Raw genomic sequence first — 20,723 nt, 5'->3', positions numbered from 1 at the left:
TGGCATAGTCAGAAGACTGCATAGGAAGGACATGTGGGCTTATTGAGGCTTTTGCTGGAATGCTTTATCCAGTTTTGCTCCCTTCATCAGGAAGGTTCTCAATAGGAAAATGAGAAGAGTGATGAATGCTAAGGAGAAAAAGTGTGAACTTCCATAGTTTGACATCCTCCTCCGCTCCCTTTAATGTTTTTATCTTAAAAGTTACAGGAGGAATGCTGATTAATTGTTGTTCTTGGCTATTGGGGGAATAGAAGAAAAAAATCAGTTTTATTTGCATCAAAGTAGGCTTGATTTGGGTATTAGAAAATTCTTTCTCACTGCAGTAATTGTGATAATGTGATAGGCAAGTTGTGACACATGCTAGAGGTTAAGGTGATGATCTGTATATATTTCATTCTGGTACAGTAAGAATACATGGTCTTCTAAAGTCATGCTGTATTTCTGTTTTTTAAAGTATGTGTGTGGAGTTGTTTGTGTTTTTTTTGTTTGTTTTTCTTTTTACATTATCTGACTTGAATTGGAAGCTCTCATCAAGGATGATGATAAATTTTGAACAAGGAGGCAATTTTACTAATAACCTTTCATTTTGGAAGTTAAGCAGTTGGAAAAATAACTTGTGATTAGTCACAATCAGAGAATGGTTTGGGTTCTTATAGTCAAGTTGAAAAACAATGAATGCCAACATTATAAGAACATCAACTCCATTTGTTTCCTGCCATTTTTATTGCTGCTTACGTTAGTAGCTTTTTTGCTTTGTTTTAACTCTTTTTTGGCAATAGTTTTATTCATCTTGTGATGTAATCTTTCTTTTTAATTGCAGGTCTGCAATTGAAGAGGGTAAAGGAATTTATAATAACATAAAAAATTTTGTTAGATTTCAACTGAGCACGTAAGTTAGAAAATTTGTCAATATCAGAAGTTTTTAACTAAGTTGTGAAAGAATCAAAGGATCATGAAGCAGATGTGCTTCATGTCAATATTGTAAACGTCATGGAGGATGCTGCTACACTGTGCTTATGAGTTTTTTTGTGTTTGGTGGCTTGTTGCATTTTGAAACAGAGCAATAAACAGAGATCTAACTTTGTCACAGTTAAGGTGTCCTGTTAAGGTGTGTAAAGTCAGTTACTGAAAGGATAGAAAGAAACAGCATAGCTCCCTTTGGGTCTCTGTTTTAAAGAAGCTAGTAGTCAGTCCCTCCTTAACCAGAACATGTATTCAAAAGGAGGAAACCAGGGAAACAGGAGGTTAGTTTTTCTGTAATCCATACACTGGTCTGTGGAATGAGTTAGTAATACAAAGCTGACTTCCTTTTCTTGCGTATAAGGATCCATATGCTAGCTATGTAATGTGTATGTAAGACAAGAGTTTATTAAGCTTTAGTTTAAAAAATTTATCTTATTGAGTCTGGATTCAGGAACATGGCTTTTCTCTTCACCATGTTGTTCATGTACTTCATGGCATTTCAGGGGGGTCTGAAAGTTGCAGAAATTAAAAAAACAAACAAACAAAAAACCAAAACATAAACCCCCAAACAAAACCAAAACAACGTCCCCAACCTACAAATAACAAATAGCCCCACCCAAATAATACCAAAAAGAAAAAATAAATCCTCAACAAAAACTCACAACAAACCCCAGAAAATACCAACTTCTTTACCTGCATAAAACTTAAAAGAAGTGTCATATATCTCCAGCCTTGACTGAGCAAGCAGTGCTCTCCAAAGGCTGCTTGGTCATTCAGGGTGCTGCCCAAAGAGACTGTCATCTCCAGTCAGCCTCTAACGACCAATGCCCTGAAGCACCTGCATGCAGGGTTGGGTCTGTGCCTGCCAGTGCACCTTTCACCTGCTGTTTTGACCCTCACCCATCACCACAGGGCTTTGCAAATGCGGGTAAGGCCTTCGAGCCTGCGCAGTGGATTTTTTAGGTGAGATGCAGTGTGCGCGGAACTGAACCCACCCTTTAATCCTGAGGTTCATCTGTCAGGGCCGAGCGAGCTTGGACGGTGGCAGCGAGGTCCTCAGGACACAAGTTTAATTAGAGTATCCTTCTCTTAGATGGATGGCTTTAGAGGGCTAAATGAGCTCCATCTGCCTGGGTTTGGAATAAGAGTTGTCCTTCTCCTAGGATGACTGCCAGAAGGCTAAGGAGCTCATCCTGCCCGTGGATATATTGTACCTGACCCTACAGTTTTGACCTGTCTGGCATGGGCGACCCTACTGAAGGCGCGTACCATCGCCAGCATAGCTCACGACCGCAAAGGGGTACACAGGCTTCTTTCCCATTAAAATGGTTAGGGCAAGCTTTATACTCCCTACTTTTCTGCCACCCATCTATATTCTATCCCAGGGAAATACCCAGGAACATCCCTTTGTCCTGACTGCCCTTTCAGGACGCAACAAATATATCCAGAACCTACCGAACCTGGGCAGTAGCCGCAGGTGAGCCAAAAACAAACCGTTCCAGCCCCCGTACCTACCCGGGGTTCGGGTGTCTCTCAAGGGCCCAGCGTGGCCAAGACCCCCAACCCCCAGAAGAACCCACTGTCCACCCTGACCTTAACCTCCCCCCACCGTGTTACCACATATCTTCCCACGTACTGCTCACCTGGGACACTTATATACAGGGCTGCCCCGCCCGCCCTCCTGCCAGTCTGAGGGCCCCCATGGCCCACCCAACATCCTTCCCCTCCCCCAAACCAGACTGGCAAACCTCTGTGTGCTCTAAAGCTCCTGCTTCTGAAAAATAATTAAGTCTAGATATTCTGGGAAAGTGTGCTTGCCTGTTAGCCTTGGGAATGGTAGCCTCAGGTTTTTGATGAGTAAGTTGCCCTTTGTTTTTTTCTGTCCCTCTTTGCAGGGAGAGCATAATAAGGTTCAGTAGACTGCTAAATTTGGAATTATTAAAAGCCTTGCTCTCTTCTTGTTGGTTATGAAACCACTTAATCTTGCACTGAGAGCAATTAGTGCTTACTTGTTTACAAAGGTTTCTAATACCAAGCTTGCAGCCAGCTAATCTGTTTTTCAGTCTTTCACCCAGCCTTCTCATCTTGCTACTAATGACAAGTTGTGTAAGTATTTTTAGGGAGCTTGGGTAGTACCTTGCCTTGACTGATCAGTCAAACTAGTGACAGGTGCACAAAGTGATTTTGTTTACATTAGAAGTGTAAAAGCAGTTTGTTTTTCAAAACCATGTTTACAAGTTCCACTTCTGGCACAATAAAAATATAGCACCCAGTTCCCCAGTAAAAAAAAAAAATCAATTAGGTGAAGGTGAGTGATAACTCTGAATGTTATCTAAAAGTCTGGGAGGTTTATAGATGCAAATTTGCTGCCTTTTTATTGCCAGAACAATGCTGGTTTAAATATGGACTGTGTCAGGATGAGTATTCTAAAGGATTTCATGCTCTACCTTTAAAGTTTGTCTTATGTTGGTCATGATTCACACTGTCAAAATCTGTGTCTACTCTTAAACAGTTGAAGTGTTGATTACAAAGCAGTTATCAGTGGATCTTCAGAAATGTTCCATGCTGACAGTTATAAAAATGGATTCTTTCAACAGGAGTATAGCAGCACTGACTTTAATCTCACTGGCTACATTAATGAACTTTCCTAATCCTCTCAATGCCATGCAGATCTTATGGATCAATATTATTATGGATGGACCTCCAGCTCAAAGGTAAGTAATTACTTTAAATTCCATTATGTTCTGTAGTCCTTTTATTTCAGCAAGGAAAATGGTTCCTCATAAAGGAAACTGTGAAGTGTTAACCTTCAGTGAAATGTTTATGAAACAGCAAACTTTTTCTTTGAATTACAATGTTTGCAGTATGGTTCTATGTTAATTCCATTTGGTTTGCTTTAGTGACTAACGGTATTATGGGGGCAGGAAGGATACCCAAAGATAGGTGGATATGCCCATGAAACTTGCATGCAGGGTTTTGGCTTCCCTCTGGGGTCTTCCTCTGACCCTCTTCACTGCAGGTGGATGGTGGTGGGAGATATGGAGTGGAAATAGTAATAAATCCTCTTTCTTCCAACTCAGAAAATCTAGTTAGAAGCTGTGAATTATTTTTATGATGATAAAAATGTAAGATATTCTTTTAATTGTAAGCCTTGGGGTGGAGCCTGTGGATAAAGATATTATTCGAAAGCCTCCAAGAAATTTGAAGGACAGCATTTTGACCAAAAACCTGATTGTTAAAATCCTGGTTTCATCAATAATTATCGTGTGCGGAACACTGTTCGTCTTCTGGAGAGAGGTAGGACAAAAGTGCAAAACTTAAGCAATAACAACCTAATTTAAAGGAAATCCTTTTTATACCAGCACTTGGAATTCAGAATTAATGTGAAGTTAGTTGCAATTTTTGCCCATGCTTATTTAATACTAGCAGATTAAAGAGGAAGATTTTCAAAACAGTTGTTGAAATGAGAAATACAGTTTTATTCCTCAGTCTCTAGTTTAACACAGATTTTTCCAGGTCCCAAATCTACTTGGGAAACTTTGGCCCATATAAAGTAATTGTACAAATCTTCTAGCCAGACTGTTATGAAACAACCATTTGACTTTCTTTTCCCAGTAGAGAAAAATGTTGTTTGAACTTTTGATAGAGCATCATAGAATTCTTGCTATTCCATGTGCTTGCATAAATGTTGGCCATGAGACTTCATTTATTCATAGTTCAGAATTACAAATTGTTATAAGTTACAAGTGTGTAATTTTTGCTGTATGATTTATTAAATTAAAGTTAGTTTTGTTTCATTTCCTAGGTAGTAGAACTTGAATTACTGTAATAACTTTAATTGTGGCAGATATAAAGCATGCTAAAGCCATTTAATTTTCTTTTGTTGGCAGTTAAGAGACAATGTAATAACACCTCGAGATACAACCATGACTTTCACCTGTTTTGTATTTTTTGATATGTTCAATGCTTTGAGTTCTAGATCTCAGGTAAGTGATTCTTATTGTCCATTTACACAGCATTTCCACAATACGCACAACTTTCTTTGAGGGAAGATCTTGCTATGTTTGTTTCAAATGTTTTCCTGTAGATTTACTTCACATCTGCTATTAAGCTTCAGAGTTTCACGTATTTCGTAGGTAGGATTTCTTAAATTACAGGTAAATTAGGTTACTTAATTTGTTTACATTGTGCAGAGCTGCTAGTAATGCTTCTGTCCTGACAGAAGCAAGGAAATTGTTATTAAAAGCTGAAGTGTTATGGTTCTTTACAGTGTTGTGTAGACTTGGTGGTTTTTTCCCCCCCTTACCAGAATCTGAAATTTCTTGAAGGCCTTAGCTTTTATAGTTTATATTTTATAATCCTAAACCCATAGTCCAAGGAAAACTTTTTAAACTGTTCTATTTTTTTGTTTTAAGGAAAGTCTGAAATTTTGTGCTAGTATACATTACTACATTTGCTCTTAATTTGCAGTCTGTTTTCTGATGTGAATTGTCAGACCACCAAAAAACCTTCCTTCTAGTATAGGGGGAACCTTTTTCTAGTGCACTGTAGTTGCAGAAAAGTGAGCTCAATTGGCAAGTTGTTGACTATGAAGACAAGACTTGTACTCTGTTTACCAGGGAGAAAATGCAATTAACCTGTTCAAGAACTTGTTCTGGTTTATCTAAGAGGTCAACAATAGTATTTTACATTTTTTCTAAAAGTCTAGATGAAAAGAAATTGTAATTACAAATTATTTTCTTGTCAAGATAATTAAGATTACATGTACAGTGTAACATATTACTTTTCTTACAGACAAAATCTGTGTTTGAGATTGGACTTTGCAGTAACAAAATGTTCTGCTATGCTGTCCTTGGGTCTATAATGGGGCAGTTATTGGTCATTTACTTTCCCCCACTTCAGAAGGTTTTTCAAACAGAGAGCTTGAGTGTCTTGGGTAAGAACAGTTCCCTTTTCAAAACTGTACATTAAGGATTAATTTATAAATGTGTTAGTGATTTGAGCATTTTCTGACTGTTTGCATACAACAGGAATACAAAGTCTGCTGACTCTTATTGTTTTGTGTGGGAGATTTTTTGGGGTTTGTTTGTTTCATTGGTTTGGAGTTTTATTGTTTTGGGGTTTTTTTTAAATACTTTTAGATATTTTCTTTGGGAACCATGATTTAAATGCATATGGTACACAACTGATCACTGTGTTCTTAAATTTTTAGCTGCTTATTTATACTGGGCTTTTTAATATAAATTTTGTTGCAGGCAACGTTATATGCTTTGTAGTTTTTTTGAGCATCATTAATTTTGCTGTGTCACAAGTTTTTAATCTGAATATAAACACCTTATTTAGAAATCCCCATCCATTATTATCAACTGCATTGTCATAGGGTAAATAAACATGGGGGTTTTAAGAAGCTATAGATACATAATGGTGTTAGACTCATTAAGACTTAGGTTTATTACTTCTATGGTTTTCTGCAGTTAAATTATTGTAATGAAATATATGTATTTACATAATTCTTTTTATTGTAGTATAATTTCTGATTATGTTAATTTTTTTTCAGAATTAAGTTAATTATGTTGCTAAAAATAAGGTTATGAAATACGTTAAAAGCTTGTAGTATCATGCCTGTACTTATGGTTTGTGCATAAACTATGCATGTTAGTCTTCAGTTCCTGCAAAACATTGAATCTTGTTTCATTTCTCCTGATCTCACCCAATTATTGGGAGAAAATTTGAAAGTCTTGTTCTTTTCTATGTCTCTCCTCAGCCTTAAATAGCAATTTTAGAAAAGGCTAATTTTCTCTTCCAGATTTACTGTTTCTTCTGGGACTCACTTCCTCTGTGTGCATAGTGACTGAGATGATAAAGAAGTTTGAAAGAAGCAAGGAAAAGATCCAGAAACGTGGAAGTTCTTCTTCGTCAACTTCGTCTTTTCTCGATGTATGATGCATATTGCATTCTTTTGTTTGCAAACTTAGCATTGCTGTCTAAAGATGTAGGAGAAAGCAAAACAATATTTGGAGGATAAAGAAATCCTGAGGGCTTTTGACAAGTCCTTTGTTTCACTGGCTAATGACGAACTTCATGTTTCAAGACTGTTTAGAATTTAACTTCCAGCTGTGGAAGTAACAAATGAAATTATGCAACTTTGGTAACATTTTTCCTCAAACATAAATTTACTTTTGAGATTGAATGGTATTGCAGGGTGGGGGGTGGGGGTAGGGATTAATTTAAAGAAAGATCTAAGCCCAAGTCCCATTTTCTGCACTTAAAAGATATAACTGTGTAAAAACCTTCTCTTAGATATAAATATTTTAGTTTGTTTTTATTTAAAACATTGTACTATTCTACTTTTCTGGTGGTGGGACTTTGCTACTAATACAAGGATAAAAATATTTCAGAGGCATTCCACTGGGTTTAGAGTCTGTCACAAGAGTGCCATATTCTAGCTACTGTATTTATTTACTTTATCCTGCAATGTGTAAGCGGCTCAAGTACCTTGTGCTACGGTTCTTTTGTATTCAGAGTTTGGTTTTCTGGTTTTGTTTTTTTTTTTTTTTTTGCACAGGATGTGACCGCTGTCGGATCACTGTTTTTCTTTTCTTTTTCTGTGATTGAAAAGCCTATACTGCAATTTGAAGTAAATGTTTGCATTTCTTATAAGTGTGTTGTCTCTTTGTTTTAAAAGAAACTGGCATTTTACACCAGATGAGCATGCTTGTTTTGATAAAATTGTAGATACAGGCTTTGTTTCATGTCTCGTTCCGTACTTACTTTAACATATGACTCTTGGATCACTTGAGTGATTATAAGACAGTAGTTATTGAAATTATTTGTAGTGTACTGAATAAGAAAATGAATGCAATACTCCTTACTCTAATGGCAAAAAACCCCCACCCCTCTTTGAAAGAAGCTTCATTTTCTTTCCTTTTTCCACCCTGTTCATAAAAATAACTTTTTATTGATAATGTAACTTTAAATTTTAACCTACAAAATTACTTTTGTGCCTAGAAAAGCATGACAGTAGATTTGTGTCTTGACGTGTTAAAAGTATCTTTAATTTATTACCATGTCTGAATACTCTCATATTCACTAATTGGAAATAGTTTTATTTCTCAAAATAGTCTTGTAGCTGTTGTCATCAGTGTCTTCTCATCATCCCTTGAGGAAATGCAAGGAACTATCATCTAGGGAATCTTGAAAAGAGGATGTCTGAGATCTCTAGAGGGAGTCAAAGACACAGTGGTATCTCTTCTGCTTGTAAACATGTGCATATGCATCTTTCCTCACTGTAGCCTGCAAGTGTGGCAGTGGCATTGGCTCTGGACCATGCTGTCATGATTGTTATCCTGTCAGTTGATGAGGAATTGTCGGAAACAGGCACTGGACTATTTCTGCTCTTACCATTGTGACTTGCCCCACATGCCATGCTCAGAATGAGGGGAGTTCATGGAAAACAGTTTGGCAAGTGCTGTATGAATTTTTCTGCTAATATGTTGTTTTAATTGTTCTCTTCTTTTTGCCTCTGGAGATTCCCAGACTTGGTCAGGAATCAGGGCATGAGTGAACCACTGAGACTGCTTTACACATGCAATTCATCCATTGCTCTGCCTGACCCCCGGCCTGCTCAATATGCACATATTACCTGGACTAACCATGTGCTGGAGATCTGATTGTGTAAAGACAAAGATCCCAGCATGTGCTGCTTATCTCTTCCTGGGGGTTGTTAAGTGAACTGTTGAGCTGGTGGGGCCCAAACAAGATGACCTCTTACAGAAATGCTCTTTGTGTCTTCAAGCAGAAGTTTCTTATTTACATCAGTTCTGCCTTTCTGAAGCTGAACAGACTTGACAGTTGTTAATTGTCTTTGGCAAGTGGGGCTGTAGCTCTTCAATATTGTAGGGTGTTCAGTATTCCAGTACAACTTCAGAACACTTTATTAATAAAATCCTTAGTATTCATCAATAAAGATAGATAGTAAAAATTGACTGTGCATGCTGATGAAGAATCTCTTTAATAAACTTCGGTTTTGAGAAAGCACAGTAACTATACCTTTCACATAGTAGGTCTTAACTTGTGGTTGATATTCTTCTGTGAGATTTGACTGCTTTGTGCACTGCTCGTTATCTTGGAGCCCCAAAAGTCTAGATAAGTACAGAAGTGGAGATGATGCCAAATTGTTGTCTTCTCTTGGAATTGTCGTTGTCTAGTTTTTAAACAAAGGAGTTATGAAATACGCCTTTCCCAGCACAAGTCTTACTTTCTGAATAAGGTATGTCAGTCTAGACAATAAACAAAATATCAGTCTTCTATGGGCAGTTTTGCTTTCTTGGGGGTAGACTTAATTGAATGCAATTCAGTTTAAATATGCTAAAAGTTTTGGTGCTGTGTTTTCTAATGGAAGACGAAATACAAGTAATAAATCAAGCTCAATGTCATTATTGCTTGGACTGAATTCCATTGCCATCGATTTGGCTCTGCTTGTGGTTCATTACCACCTCACAGCACGTTTGAGAGATTTTTCTGCAGAGGAGTTGAATCAATAGTGAGAACTTTCCACAAAAACGAGGAGGCATTTCTTGGGGGGTGAAAATAGGCAATGACCAAGGAATTTACTTGCTTTTACTAAAACATGGAATAAAGAACGTTTCCGTTTTAATAAGTAAAGACCCTTTATTTTTTAGTTTTCTTCCAAATAAGTTGGAGAACCTATAATGAGTCAAAAAGGAAAACTAACACTTGATTAAAATTCTGCATGGTAGCACTAGAATCAGTAATTATTTTCTTCAGCATACAGGATTGGTGTTTGCAGTGAGGTGTATGTCATTTCATCAGCAACAAAGAACAGCTGAATTCTGCATTGAGAACACGTTTCCGGTACAGTAATTCTTAATCATTGAGTCAGCATTCCCAAAAGTATTCTCAAAGTGCCGTGTGGTCATAGCAGTATTTTTATCTGAAAATGGAGTATTTGATCTTATCCCAGTCTTCTGAACTGTCTAATTGAAGATACCACTTCTCAGAAAGTCTCAAGAATTTTTATGATCTACAGCAGTTTTCCTGAATGGGATTCAAAGTAAATTAAGATCTCTCTTCTCACATCACTAACAAAGTGGAATCAAACATGGCTGTATTTTTATATTTAGGACTTATTTTACATGTGACTATTTCTGATGATGAAGAACTTTAAGGAATTACAAGCTTGGTAAAATAAAACACATGGGATCATAATGGATCAGAGAATGATTTGGACAATTAAAGATTTAAGTTTTAGTTAGTAAAATCAAGATTTTAAAATTTAATCCCTTTCAACTTTTATTTAAAATTGTCTGATGAAGATGCGATACTGTAGGCTGCTGCAAATAGAAATCTATTTAGAAATAGGTTGTGAAGTTCTGGTAACTTGCGGTATGGTTGAGTGTAGCTGCCATCTGCTGGTAGTTTAGCAAGTAGCAGCTTTTGTACTGAAACAAATCTTGCTATGACAGACTGTATCTCAAAGCCAGTTTTCTCATTAATGTAACATCTTATAGATTTATTCTTTTCTTATTGACTATATTAGGGCAGTGTCGAGATTCAGCTGCATGGTGTCAGAGATCTTTCCTGTAAGTCCCAAGATCTAGTGAGTTACTTCCATGTGAACAGATGTGATAGGGAGCATAAGCAGGACTGAAAACTTGAGCAGACAACGCAAGAAGCAAGTTTGAATTCTGGTAAGTAATGGGAACACTTTAATCGTGAAAGGTGGAAATCATGATTTTCCTAAATGTAAGAAAAGGTATGTGGATTCTTGAGGAGAAAAAACTAGAAATGTAGTAATTAGATTTTACGTGGGGAAGACACTGGAAACCCAATAGTTTTATAAGAAAAGCATTTATGTAAATTGATTAAATATGCTGAAAAGTTTGCTAATGCAAAGCACTGAGAAATACTGATGATGTAGGATTTTGCTTGTTAATTATAAATTGTTTTTCAGTATTACCACGTTGATAGTAAGGGTTTGTCAAGTAAGGGTTTGTCAAGTAATTAGAGTACATCAGGGGAGTCAAAACAAGTCTGCTGTTTTGGTGTAGGCATTATAGAAAAAGTGACAACAGTTTGTTAATGGCAGAAGATTGTACACAATTACTGTAACAATTACTTGGTATTAGCAAACCTTCAGAAACTTGCTCCCATGTGACAGCTTTGTGTGTGCGTGTAACTCTTTGTTTAACCATGTCACAGGGGAGGGGGAGGAACAGAACATGAAGTTTCTCCCTGAGTACAGTCAGTACCTATAATACTCAGTTGTCACCGAGTAAAGATAGCTCTCCCTCAAAGTACAAGCACTCTGTGTGTAAAGGCTGATTTTACAATATTTTTAAACTTGGCAATTTCCATTTCAATCACATCTGTAAGACTATAATCACTGTGTTCCTCAAACACAAACTTTCGGATTTTTTGGAAAGGAGAAGTGTTCAGAGATATGGGGCAGAGCCAACTATAAATGTACAGGAAAAGAATTCTTCATAAATAGTCCAGCTCTGAAATGCTGAACAACTTTGCTCTCATTTTCAATTAGACTGATACTTTAAAGAAAAACAAAACACAGCTTTTATATAGCATCCCTTTTATATGAATATAAGTTACAAAAGATGAATAAAAAATCCCCTGAAGCAAGATTTTTGGTAAAGATTGAATCAGGATCTTTTGTGAAAACAGCAGAGCAAATTCCAATATGGTCACATATTTTAATGTAATTTCTTTCATCAGCATGGCATTAGAATTTATTCTAGGACTAATGCTTTCAGTCATCCACTTCCAATGATGCAAACCTATTAACACTGCAAAAATGCAGATTTTCTGGTGTTGCACACTTGGTGGCTGTTCTTTTCTTATTAGATGCTTTCTTCTTCTTACAGGAGTCTGATCTAGTCTTGGTTGTCTTCTGAAAGAATTCTGGAGATACAGTTGACTCCACTGCATTTAACAAAAGCAGATAAAGCCGAGTCATTTTTGGAGATAAAATAAACAGATTTTCCACTGAAGGTGTTGATTTAAGCTCTTGATACAGTCTGTGTACAAGGGTCCCAGTGTAAAGCCTGCTCAAAGGAAGGAGAGAATCTTCATTTAGAATTGCATTTTGACAGGTACAGAAACGTGTTGCTTAATGGAACAGCACAAATGCATACAGTATCCAACAGTCAACGCCTAAGGGACATCTGTGCTACAGAGTATTTTTCTCTGTATCAACTGCTTTAAAGAAGGGAGTTCAAATGTAGGACAACTGGCCAAAGGAGTTTGACACAAAATAAAACAACATGTGAACATATTCCATCAGGGGCTTGTGTGGAAAGCAGATCTCTGAAACATCCTTACCTACTTAGGTCTGGCTCAGAGAGAGGAGTGCAAAGTAGCTGGTTGAGATACAATCCCATCTGAAGGCAGCACTGCCACTGGCAAAAACTGTGTGCAGCATCTAAATCAAAGTCGTTATTTTGCAATTTCTTTTCCTTCCATTTTAGAAATTCGTTATATGCAATACTGTCATCTTCAGCACGTAAGACTGTGGGATATAGGTTATAAATAAAAAATGACATGGAAATAAATGTTCTGCTGTGAACAGTACAAAAGATATCTGCTATGTATAGGGTCTTCAAACCTCTGGTTCTCATTCAGGAAGCATTTGTAATGTTTTCAAATGGGTCAAACTTAATTTTAAGACATAACATTGTGTAAAAATTCAAGTATGAATATTCATGAGAATTGTAAAGTCAGGAATTCTGTTTGTTAGGTAATTTGCCAGACTGGGCTGTGAGGGGATCAAGTCTACCATTACCAAGGTTGGACTTGATTATCTCAGAGGTCTTTCCCAATCCAGTTGATGCTGTAATTCTGTGTGAGCAAATCCAAACAAGATTCCCATCTCACTCCAACCCACTTGGAAACCTGTCAGCCCGGTTTCCATAAACTAGAACCTAAAGAAACTGCATAACCCTGGCATGCATCATCTTTGCCATCAAATGAAGGACTGCTGGAGCACATGTCACCATAACTCTAATAGGCATAAATATTACTGAAGCAATTTCTGTGAATAATTTAGTACTTTCAAATTTGCAATTCACAGGTAGATAAAGTGTACCTGAGCAACTCAGCATTATTAAGTACAGATGATTTTAGAAAAACTCAGAGGAAAAAAAAAATGGAATGCTTCAATAGTAGGATGCACAAGGATGTTAAGCTTATTTTTAGTAACTTTTATATCTAAATTAATATTTAGTCCTAAAAAAAGCGTTTATAAATGCAAATTAATTTTACAAGGTAGCAAAGTACTGTTTTACCTATATAAAATGTTATATTGAGGGTTAGCACTATTTCTCTGCACATATCAATGCAGAGAACGTGACACCTCAGAATATAGTGTAAATCAGTGCTAATTCATCTAAATTTGGACACCTCACCGTAAGCGGGGAAAAATTAATTATGGTACAGATTTTTGTAGTAGCTGAACACCTGAAATTGTATTCTTTGGAGACATACCTGGATCATCGTTTATCCTGTGCAGTTCTCCAGATACTATCATTAGAAGTAAAGCCTTTAATTGATGCAACTTAACTTTTGGTTCTGAACAGCGTATCCAGTAACATGTTACAGCAACAGGGAGCTGTAAGTGATTTGGGATAGATTCTAGGAAACTCATTTTCACTCCTAGAGTCTCTAGCAAAAGCATCTGACGGCATGACGTGGACATCTGAAAATAAATTTAAAAATTGGAGTGGAAAAATAAAGGTAAGAGACTTTATTTGTTGTGAGCAATTTCCAAAAGGCAAATACATTTCTGGTTAAACTAGCTAGCACTTCAGATTTTTGATAAAAAATATTTAAATTTCATAGATATTCTGAACAGGAAATATTTTTAATATTACTTAAAACTTTAAAAACTACACCATTAAATGTCAGGTAAAAAGATAAAAGTAATCTTTTAGAATTGCATGAGGTGAGATTTTGAGAGGTTTCAAAGTCTTCATATCTTTATATATTCCATATATTCCATAACTTGTTTGGAAATCTTGTAACCATAATGCATTAAAATTATGGAAAACATATATATATATGTGTATATATATATATATGTATATATATATAAAACCTTCATTCTTAGAAGTCATCCTTGCATTGTAAGATGTAATGGTGATCTCTGTTCTTAATATGTTGAAAACATGGCTTACCTATAATCACAGTGAAATCTAAGTGTGACGCTTGCATTTCTCACCTACAGTGTATTAATTCCTAGCACATGTTCCCTCTTTTTTGTGCCATTTAACTTCTGGAAGTTAAATGTTATAAACTGTGCCCCTAACTTCATGCATGCAGTAGAATCGCAGCAGGCTGTTCAATTGTAATTCAAATGCTTTGTAAGCCTTGATTAGGATTGTTTTGCCTACTCTCAGGCAGACATCCCCATGGCAGAAGAGAAACTGAAGTCAGTTTTGTCTAGAGCACTTTCAATGCAGAATAACATTTCTTCCTTTACCTCCTGTTGAATTGATAATTTCCATATATTTAGTAAGGAAAGCTGTAATAGCAGAAGCTCAAATCCATTAAACAAAGAGCACACATACCAAGCTCTGCCTGCCCCGCGGCGGCCCGAAAGGAGTCGGAGGAGGACCCAGAGGGATCGTAGTCCCAAGGTGTCATTAATGTCTCTTATAATCCCAAAACATGATTTTTCAAAATCTTAAGTGTTTCATAATGCTCGTTTAAAAGGCCTGTACCAATAACCTGCATAAAATAACCTGTATGTAGTAGGCCTTTGGATCCATAGCTGTCTGTAGCATTTAATGGGCATAGCAGTGATAGACTCGGTTCCTTTCCAAAATAGCCACCAGCAAGTGATAAAAACATCCAGCACTGGCCACACACAGAAACGTGTTAACAGTTGATCTGAATACCAGAATGGATAGAGCATGTGGCTTAACTATGCAGAATTAAAAGATACAGACTGTATTTCTAGATGTTGCAGAAATTACTGCATACAAAACCTATTACGCAGCTTCGGGAACGGGAGATTGCTTTCCAACACGGCAAGAATTACGGTCTTAATCGTTAGAATTTAAATGTACAAAATTCCTACTGGTGATGGGAACTAGCCTAGTACAACTTTCCTTTGGTTCCAGCTGTTTTTCAGGTGCTCCTCTGCTCTGTCTGGCAAGCAGTACGGGTTTACTTTAGCAGGAGCATACCTGGGGCAGGTAAAACTGCTGGGCAGCTGCAAGATGCACACATTGAAATAATGATGATTTTTAGAAAAAGGCATGGGTCAGATTTTGTTTCAGAACATTGCTCTGACGCATCCATAGCTTGATCAAATACAAAGTAGGTTTTGTAGTGTTAAATTGGACTTTTCTAAATGACATGAAACTGAGTTCCTTCCTATCATTATAAAAGCAAGTATTAGTGTAACAAAATCCATAGGATGAAATAAAGGCCTAGAATAGAAAATTTAGGGAGTACTGCATATACAAATGGTAACTTTTCATATCCTTTATCTTGGTACACTTGAAGGGAGGCAGGAAGAGAAGGAGATAAAGACTATCTATGTAGCTTCTTAAATATCACAGGTACCTCTGTAGGAAGTAGTTACTTACTGAGGTGGCTTAGTTCAGACATCACATTTAGCGACCAGCTGGCAACCATGAGTCCCAACTACTTTTGTCACTCGTGAAACACTGTTAACCGTGATCTGTTGTGACAACCATTTACCTCCATTAACTTGTCCAAAGGAAAACGATCATCACAAAAATCTGTGGATAGGCTTGCTGCTTGAACAAATGTTTTTTTAATTGTCTTTTGGCATCTGTCAAATTCACACACAACGGGCAGCTCGTGGGTCTGCTTACTTGGAGAAGCAGCTTCATTGTTTTGAGGTACTCTCAGTAGCAGACCATAGATAACTTGTCGGATGGGCAAAGCTGCGCTATGAGCGCTCGGTCTCTGCATGTTCTCCACCTGAACGCGGAGGAAGGTACTTCTTAGTATCAGGGCATTGATGATGAATGGGGCCAGCTTACCTTTTGCCAAAGCATCAAGTACCCACGGTGGTACATCTGCTTTCCTGGCAGCCTCGCATTCATACCTTCCATTCTGAAAGAAGTCTTCAAGATTCACATCAGACGGAGTGTAATCCTCCATTGAAGTGCACAGAAGCTCCCTTATTTCTTCCCTCTGATGTTTCTTAAGGTATTTCAGCACATTCTCGACGGCCTCGGTGGGCTCTGCGAACTGCGACAGCCAGTGCAGGAGCCCCTGGAGGCGGAGGTGCTTCCCGCCCTTCCCCGCCGCGCAGCCCCTCGGCAGGCGGACCTTGCTGTAGAACGCCTCCAGAGCTGCCAGGTCCATGTAGTCGTTCCCGTTCATGACGGCGAAGAGCGGGAGCAGGCTCTTGTTCAGGCGGCCGAAGTGCCTGCAGAACCGCTCCACGGAGTAGCAGCGCGCGGGCACGTAGCATCCCTGCGGCCCCTCCCCGGCGCACACGCTCTCCCACTGGAAGTGGGACAGCGGGCAGTACCCGCCTGCCAGGTCGAAGACGCAGAAGTCGCTGTCGAGGGAGAGGACGGGGCAGCCCCAGCTGTTGGCCAGCGCGGCGATCTCCCGGTCGGCCTCGGCGAAGCACTGCACGAAGGGCACGCCGAGCCGGCCCAGCGCCTGCACGAAGGCTTCGCGGGTCAGCAGCGGCGCCAGGCAGCCGCCGGCCCCGCGGGACAGCCCGTGCGCCGCCCGCAGCTGCTCGGCGGCGCGGCCCCGCAGCGTGGGCAGCTTCCTGTCCTCGGCGCCGCGCCCGCCGTCCAGCACCACGAACGGGGCGACACGGCAGGACCGCAGGATGCCGAAGAAGTCGCGCACGGCCGCGGCGAAGGCGCCGTAGTCGCCGCCGCGTCGGAAGTCGGCGGCGGGGGCGAAGCAGAGGCGGTGGTAGAGGCTGCTGCCGTCGATGACCAGCTTGGTGTCCCGCACCCGCAGCTCGGTGAAGAACACGCCGCGCTCCTCCACGAAGCCCGTCAGACCCTGGACGCCCATCGCGCCGGAAGCGGTGCAGGAGCGACACGCGGAGCCCTCCGCTCCCAGATCCGCTTCCTTTTCCTCCCTCCTCCCGCCCGCCCGCCCGCCCGCCCGCTGTCGGGCGCGTGCGCGCCGTCTCCTAGCGACGGAGCCGCAAACACAGCGCTCGGCGCCGGCAGAGGGGCGCGGCGGGGCCGGGCTGCTCCGTGTCCCCGGCGCTCTGCCCGCCCCGCGGCGGCCCGAAAGGGGTCGGAGGAGGACCCAGAGGGATCGTAGTCCCAGCCGTCGGGGCCGGGCGCTGAATCGGTGGGAAGGTGGGAAGGACCCACCTGCTCGTGGGTCCCGAGCAGTCCCACCTGTCCCAGAGGGGTGAGGAAAGGGGACGGAGTCAGGGCACGCCGCCGTCGCCCCTCTGTGTGACGGGAGCCGGGCGACCCTCGTTTTGAGTCTCACACGGTTTTTTAACAAGGTAATAACATCTCTCAGGTTATCCCAGGGAATCTCGGCTTCCCTAATGTGCGTCAGATTCTAAATATCTTCTTTGATAGTTGAGTACATTTGACCTTGTTTTACCATCACCCTCAAGCTCCTTTGCTACCGGCGCTGCTAATAAAATCTTAATTATCCTTTCTCTGGATAAAAAACTCTCAGTAAAAAACTGAGCCAAATGAGATTATGTTACTTTAGGCTTGGGTGAGTTTATAAAGATGTTGCCGAAAATAATAGTGGAGTCAGCATTAAGAAGTGTTTTTGTTTGGTTTGGGGTTTTTTTGTTTTTTAACAAAAGAAAAAACAAGGAAAATCTTGGGTTTTTTTTATTTTCCGTAACATTTAAAGGAGCGGGCCAGTGAAGTCACTGGCAGGAAAAAAAATTCAAAGTAGTAGGTACTGAGACTATTTAGAGCTTAAATATAAAAACTCTGGAATTCGTGCTGCAGGTGGTGGGAGGTGGCAAATGTTGATGTAGCACAGTGGTTCTTATGGAATAAAAAGAAAACCCGATAGAACTGGAAAATGGCCTTGGTTGGCAAAGAAGGGTTTGTCTTGGAAGCAGAAAGTGTCAGAGTATGTTAGCTGTTGCTAAAGAAACCAGAAGGTTAATCTTTCTTAAATAAACTAAGAAAGGGAAGAAGTTGAGGTGCTTTGTGCTTAGCATGTGTAGGCGGAACTATGAAACCCTAAACAACAACTTTCTTTTAGCTTACAGCTCAAAAAGGAAGATTTAACTCCAGCCAAGGAAGAAAGTATTTTTTTAAAAAAGTGATCCAGAAAACGTCATTGCATTATTTTGGTTGGCATCAGCAGTCTGCCAGACTCTGGGATGGGACTTGGTGATGGTGGGTGGGTGGGACAAAATTTAGAACATAAATGTTTACCAGTGTTACTGAATAGGGTATACTGGGATTTTTGAGGAAAAGGGAGCTGAGGAATTGGGGTTTTTTGAGTTATCTTTAGTTGTTCTGAACTTTAATGAAACAATTGATACTGCTGCTTGGGAAATACCTGCTCAGTGGGAGAAGATGGACACTGGTGAGAACTACAAGGAAGGTTGGGCTAAAGGTTTGAGTGAGGTAGGAGAGGCTACTGGTACATGCACTTGAAATATCAGTCAGTCTTGTAGTTGAGTCAGTCTATTGACTCATACAGGGTATTTCTTTCAATCCACCCTTTCTGTGCCACTAAAATGTGCCTGTGATGCCCCAATGGCAATCACTGTCTCCTGCCTTATAACACTATTCAGCAGTAGATATCAAAGCATTTCACAAAGTTACTATTATTATATAGAGAGGGGAATTGAAGCATAGAGTAGGTGGTGAGAGGCATTATGAGAAAGCACAGAAGTTACATTCAATGGGCTACTTGATCTTAAGCATGATATCGTGGTGTAAAGGATTGTGATATATTCCTAGGGCCCAAGGAAGAATGAAAATTTGAAGGTGAGCTGTGCCAAGTGACTCTTCTCTTGAAAAATAGGTATAGATAGCTCAGCACTTTTTCTAAGTGTAGTTATTTCAAAAGGTGTTTATGAAGGCATGCATAAAACAGCAACTAGGAAAATAGTAAGTGAAAATAATATGTAAACTTTCTAGAATTGGCAAAGTAATATTTTATGGAGTTCATCTTCCTACCCTCTCCTCTCCACACCTCAGTGTGATCCATTTATGTTTCTTCAGACAGATTTCAGAGAAAGCTGACATTCTTTCTTTAGCATTTGCACATACACACACACACACTCTCAGAGTTTGTTGTTGCAAAATACAAATTTGTAATCTTAATTTAGGCTCTGCATTTGTTTGGAAGAGAAGCCAGTGACTTGGAACCTAAAGTTATATAACTTTTAAAATTAAACAGTTTGTCTTTGTTCTTCCAAAACAATAACAAAATGAGTGCATTTTTATGTGCTTGCCTTCACCTTAAAATGAAATAGTGAACAAGCCTAGTGTGGGCATGCTGCATTGCAGCTCAGGCAGTGCTGACAAATAGTAGTATTAACACTGATCTTGCAATATCTTTATTTGTTCCAAAGTATCCTCAGGCATAAATGACTCAGGTAGCATTATATAAAGACAAGGTAATGAAAGCAATATCGTTGTATTATATGCAGCGAAACACCTACCCTTTATCATCTGCAATGAGGAAGGTTGAGTAAACAAAGTTACTCTAAACTCATGTTCAGTTATTGAAAACCATAGACACACTAGAGGTTTGCCTTTGCAGTCCCTCTGTTTGTAGAATTAGGACTTCAATTAGACAAGAACTCCAAACCAAAGCTAGATTGTTAGAGAGGTGGGTCATGAAAGGACACAGCAGAGGAGAAATTAAGAACTTTTGGAAGGATTGGGTTATATTGAAAGTCTCGTAGGCTTGCATGTAGCCACAAAACTCTAATTTGCAGAAGATATCACTGAATCACAGAGAGCTGTGAGGTCAGCACTGAAACAGATGGTGAAATCTGACGGATAAGTGAAAGAACAGATAAAACAGCTTAGGAGTTGTTGATGGGAGAGAACTCAAATTATGGATGGAGGTTGTGCTTCAGTATATACAAAAATCTTGAAACTTTTATCCTGGAACACAGATATTTTTGGTGTCAGGTACTGTGGTGGTATAAAGACAGATGTTGAGGAAGAGTTGCCATATCTAGGGGAATTGTCAGGTGAAATACAGCTGTAGTTGTCATTGCAAAAAGCACCTGAGCTTTTCAATAAGCACCTGCATGTCATTTCCCCTATGTTATCAGTTCAGTGAGTTAATTTAAGGTTATTTTAGAGGGAGACTGACTATGTCACATCTACAGTATCTGTAGTTTGGTTATCAAGTCTGCTGCCCAGAGCTTAACAGCTAGCAATTCTACTTAATTTGTGGTTTGGTGCCAGCTAAGCACTAAAGCGCTGCCATAGAATTAAATGAAAAGTTTAGTAAGAGTAATACGTTGACAAATCAATTTTTTTTCTGTTTCAAGTGATTTCTGTGAACATCCATAGAAGAGTAAAGGGATTTGAAAGCTACATTCTAGAGAAATTTGTGTAGTTTTTGCTACACTGAGAAATGCTGAAATTTCAAGAAACTGCTAAGCATGTCGCTGTTGCCAGATTTAATTCTGCTTGCCGAGATGGAGTGATTGCAAGAAGATACACTATTCAGAGGAAACTTGGCAATGGGAGCTTTGGAAGTGTGTATTTGGTTTCTGACAGAAAAGCAAAACAAGGAGAAGAATTGTAAGT

At 39.4% G+C, this 20,723-nt stretch overlaps 3 protein-coding genes across 17 annotated transcripts in view; 2 read left to right on the top strand and 1 right to left on the bottom strand.

Annotated features, from left to right (window-relative positions):
- ATP2C1 (ATPase secretory pathway Ca2+ transporting 1) overlaps positions 1–11,981 on the top strand; it is a 68,210-nt gene extending 56,229 nt beyond the window's left edge. For 10 of the 12 annotated variants that reach the window (XM_051789092.1, XM_051789101.1, XM_051789099.1 and 7 more), the window contains 9 exons: positions 821–889; positions 3,561–3,677; positions 4,113–4,260; positions 4,854–4,949; positions 5,758–5,899; positions 6,770–6,900; positions 9,751–9,837; positions 10,523–10,673; positions 11,862–11,981. In XM_051789092.1, the coding sequence (XP_051645052.1) occupies positions 821–889; positions 3,561–3,677; positions 4,113–4,260; positions 4,854–4,949; positions 5,758–5,899; positions 6,770–6,900; positions 9,751–9,837; positions 10,523–10,633 (901 nt within the window). In that variant the 3' untranslated portion in view covers positions 10,634–10,673; positions 11,862–11,981. Of the gene's footprint in view, positions 1–820; positions 890–3,560; positions 3,678–4,112; positions 4,261–4,853; positions 4,950–5,757; positions 5,900–6,769; positions 7,624–9,750; positions 9,838–10,522; positions 10,674–11,861 lie in introns of those variants that run through there. The other 2 variants (XM_051789093.1, XM_051789102.1) reach the window with 2 other exon arrangements.
- On the bottom strand, positions 10,689–17,040 carry ASTE1 (asteroid homolog 1). The gene is made up of 4 exons (XM_051789106.1): positions 15,703–17,040; positions 13,480–13,690; positions 12,319–12,505; positions 10,689–12,041 (listed from the first exon to the last, which is right to left on the bottom strand). Exons 1-4 carry the CDS (start codon positions 17,014–17,016, stop codon positions 11,747–11,749), a joined length of 2,007 nt encoding a protein of 668 aa, XP_051645066.1. The 5' UTR covers positions 17,017–17,040; the 3' UTR covers positions 10,689–11,746.
- A 252-nt stretch (positions 17,041–17,292) lies between these two features.
- The window catches only part of NEK11 (NIMA related kinase 11), an 84,091-nt gene continuing 80,660 nt past the window's right edge, over positions 17,293–20,723 (top strand). For 3 of the 4 annotated variants that reach the window (XM_051789109.1, XM_051789110.1, XM_051789107.1), the window contains exons 1-2: positions 17,332–17,467; positions 20,462–20,717. In XM_051789109.1, the coding sequence (XP_051645069.1) occupies positions 20,548–20,717 (170 nt within the window). In that variant the 5' untranslated portion in view covers positions 17,332–17,467; positions 20,462–20,547. Of the gene's footprint in view, positions 17,468–20,461; positions 20,718–20,723 lie in introns of all 4 variants that reach the window. The other variant, XM_051789108.1, reaches the window with a different exon arrangement.

The sequence above is a fragment of the Manacus candei genome, unplaced genomic scaffold (genome assembly GCF_025592945.1).
Source record: "Manacus candei isolate 608988 ecotype Guabito, Panama unplaced genomic scaffold, ASM2559294v1 h1tg000026l, whole genome shotgun sequence".
NCBI classification, from domain to species: domain Eukaryota; kingdom Metazoa; phylum Chordata; class Aves; order Passeriformes; family Pipridae; genus Manacus; species Manacus candei.
Note: the sequence above shows the minus strand (reverse complement) of the source record. Positions and strands in the feature narration are given on the sequence as shown.

Bases quoted from the DNA above. Each gene is read 5' to 3' on its own strand.
- ASTE1 (XM_051789106.1), bottom strand. From the start codon at position 17,016: ATGGGCGTCCAGGGTCTGACGGGCTTCGTGGAGGAGCGCGGCGTGTTC. The intron at 12,506-13,479 runs GTATGTCTCCAA...TATATCCCACAG, and splicing joins CAGGATAAACGATGATCCAG to TCTTACGTGCTGAAGATGAC. The intron at 12,042-12,318 runs GTAAGGATGTTT...TCCTTTGAGCAG, and splicing joins TCTGAGCCAGACCTAAGTAG to GCTTTACACTGGGACCCTTG.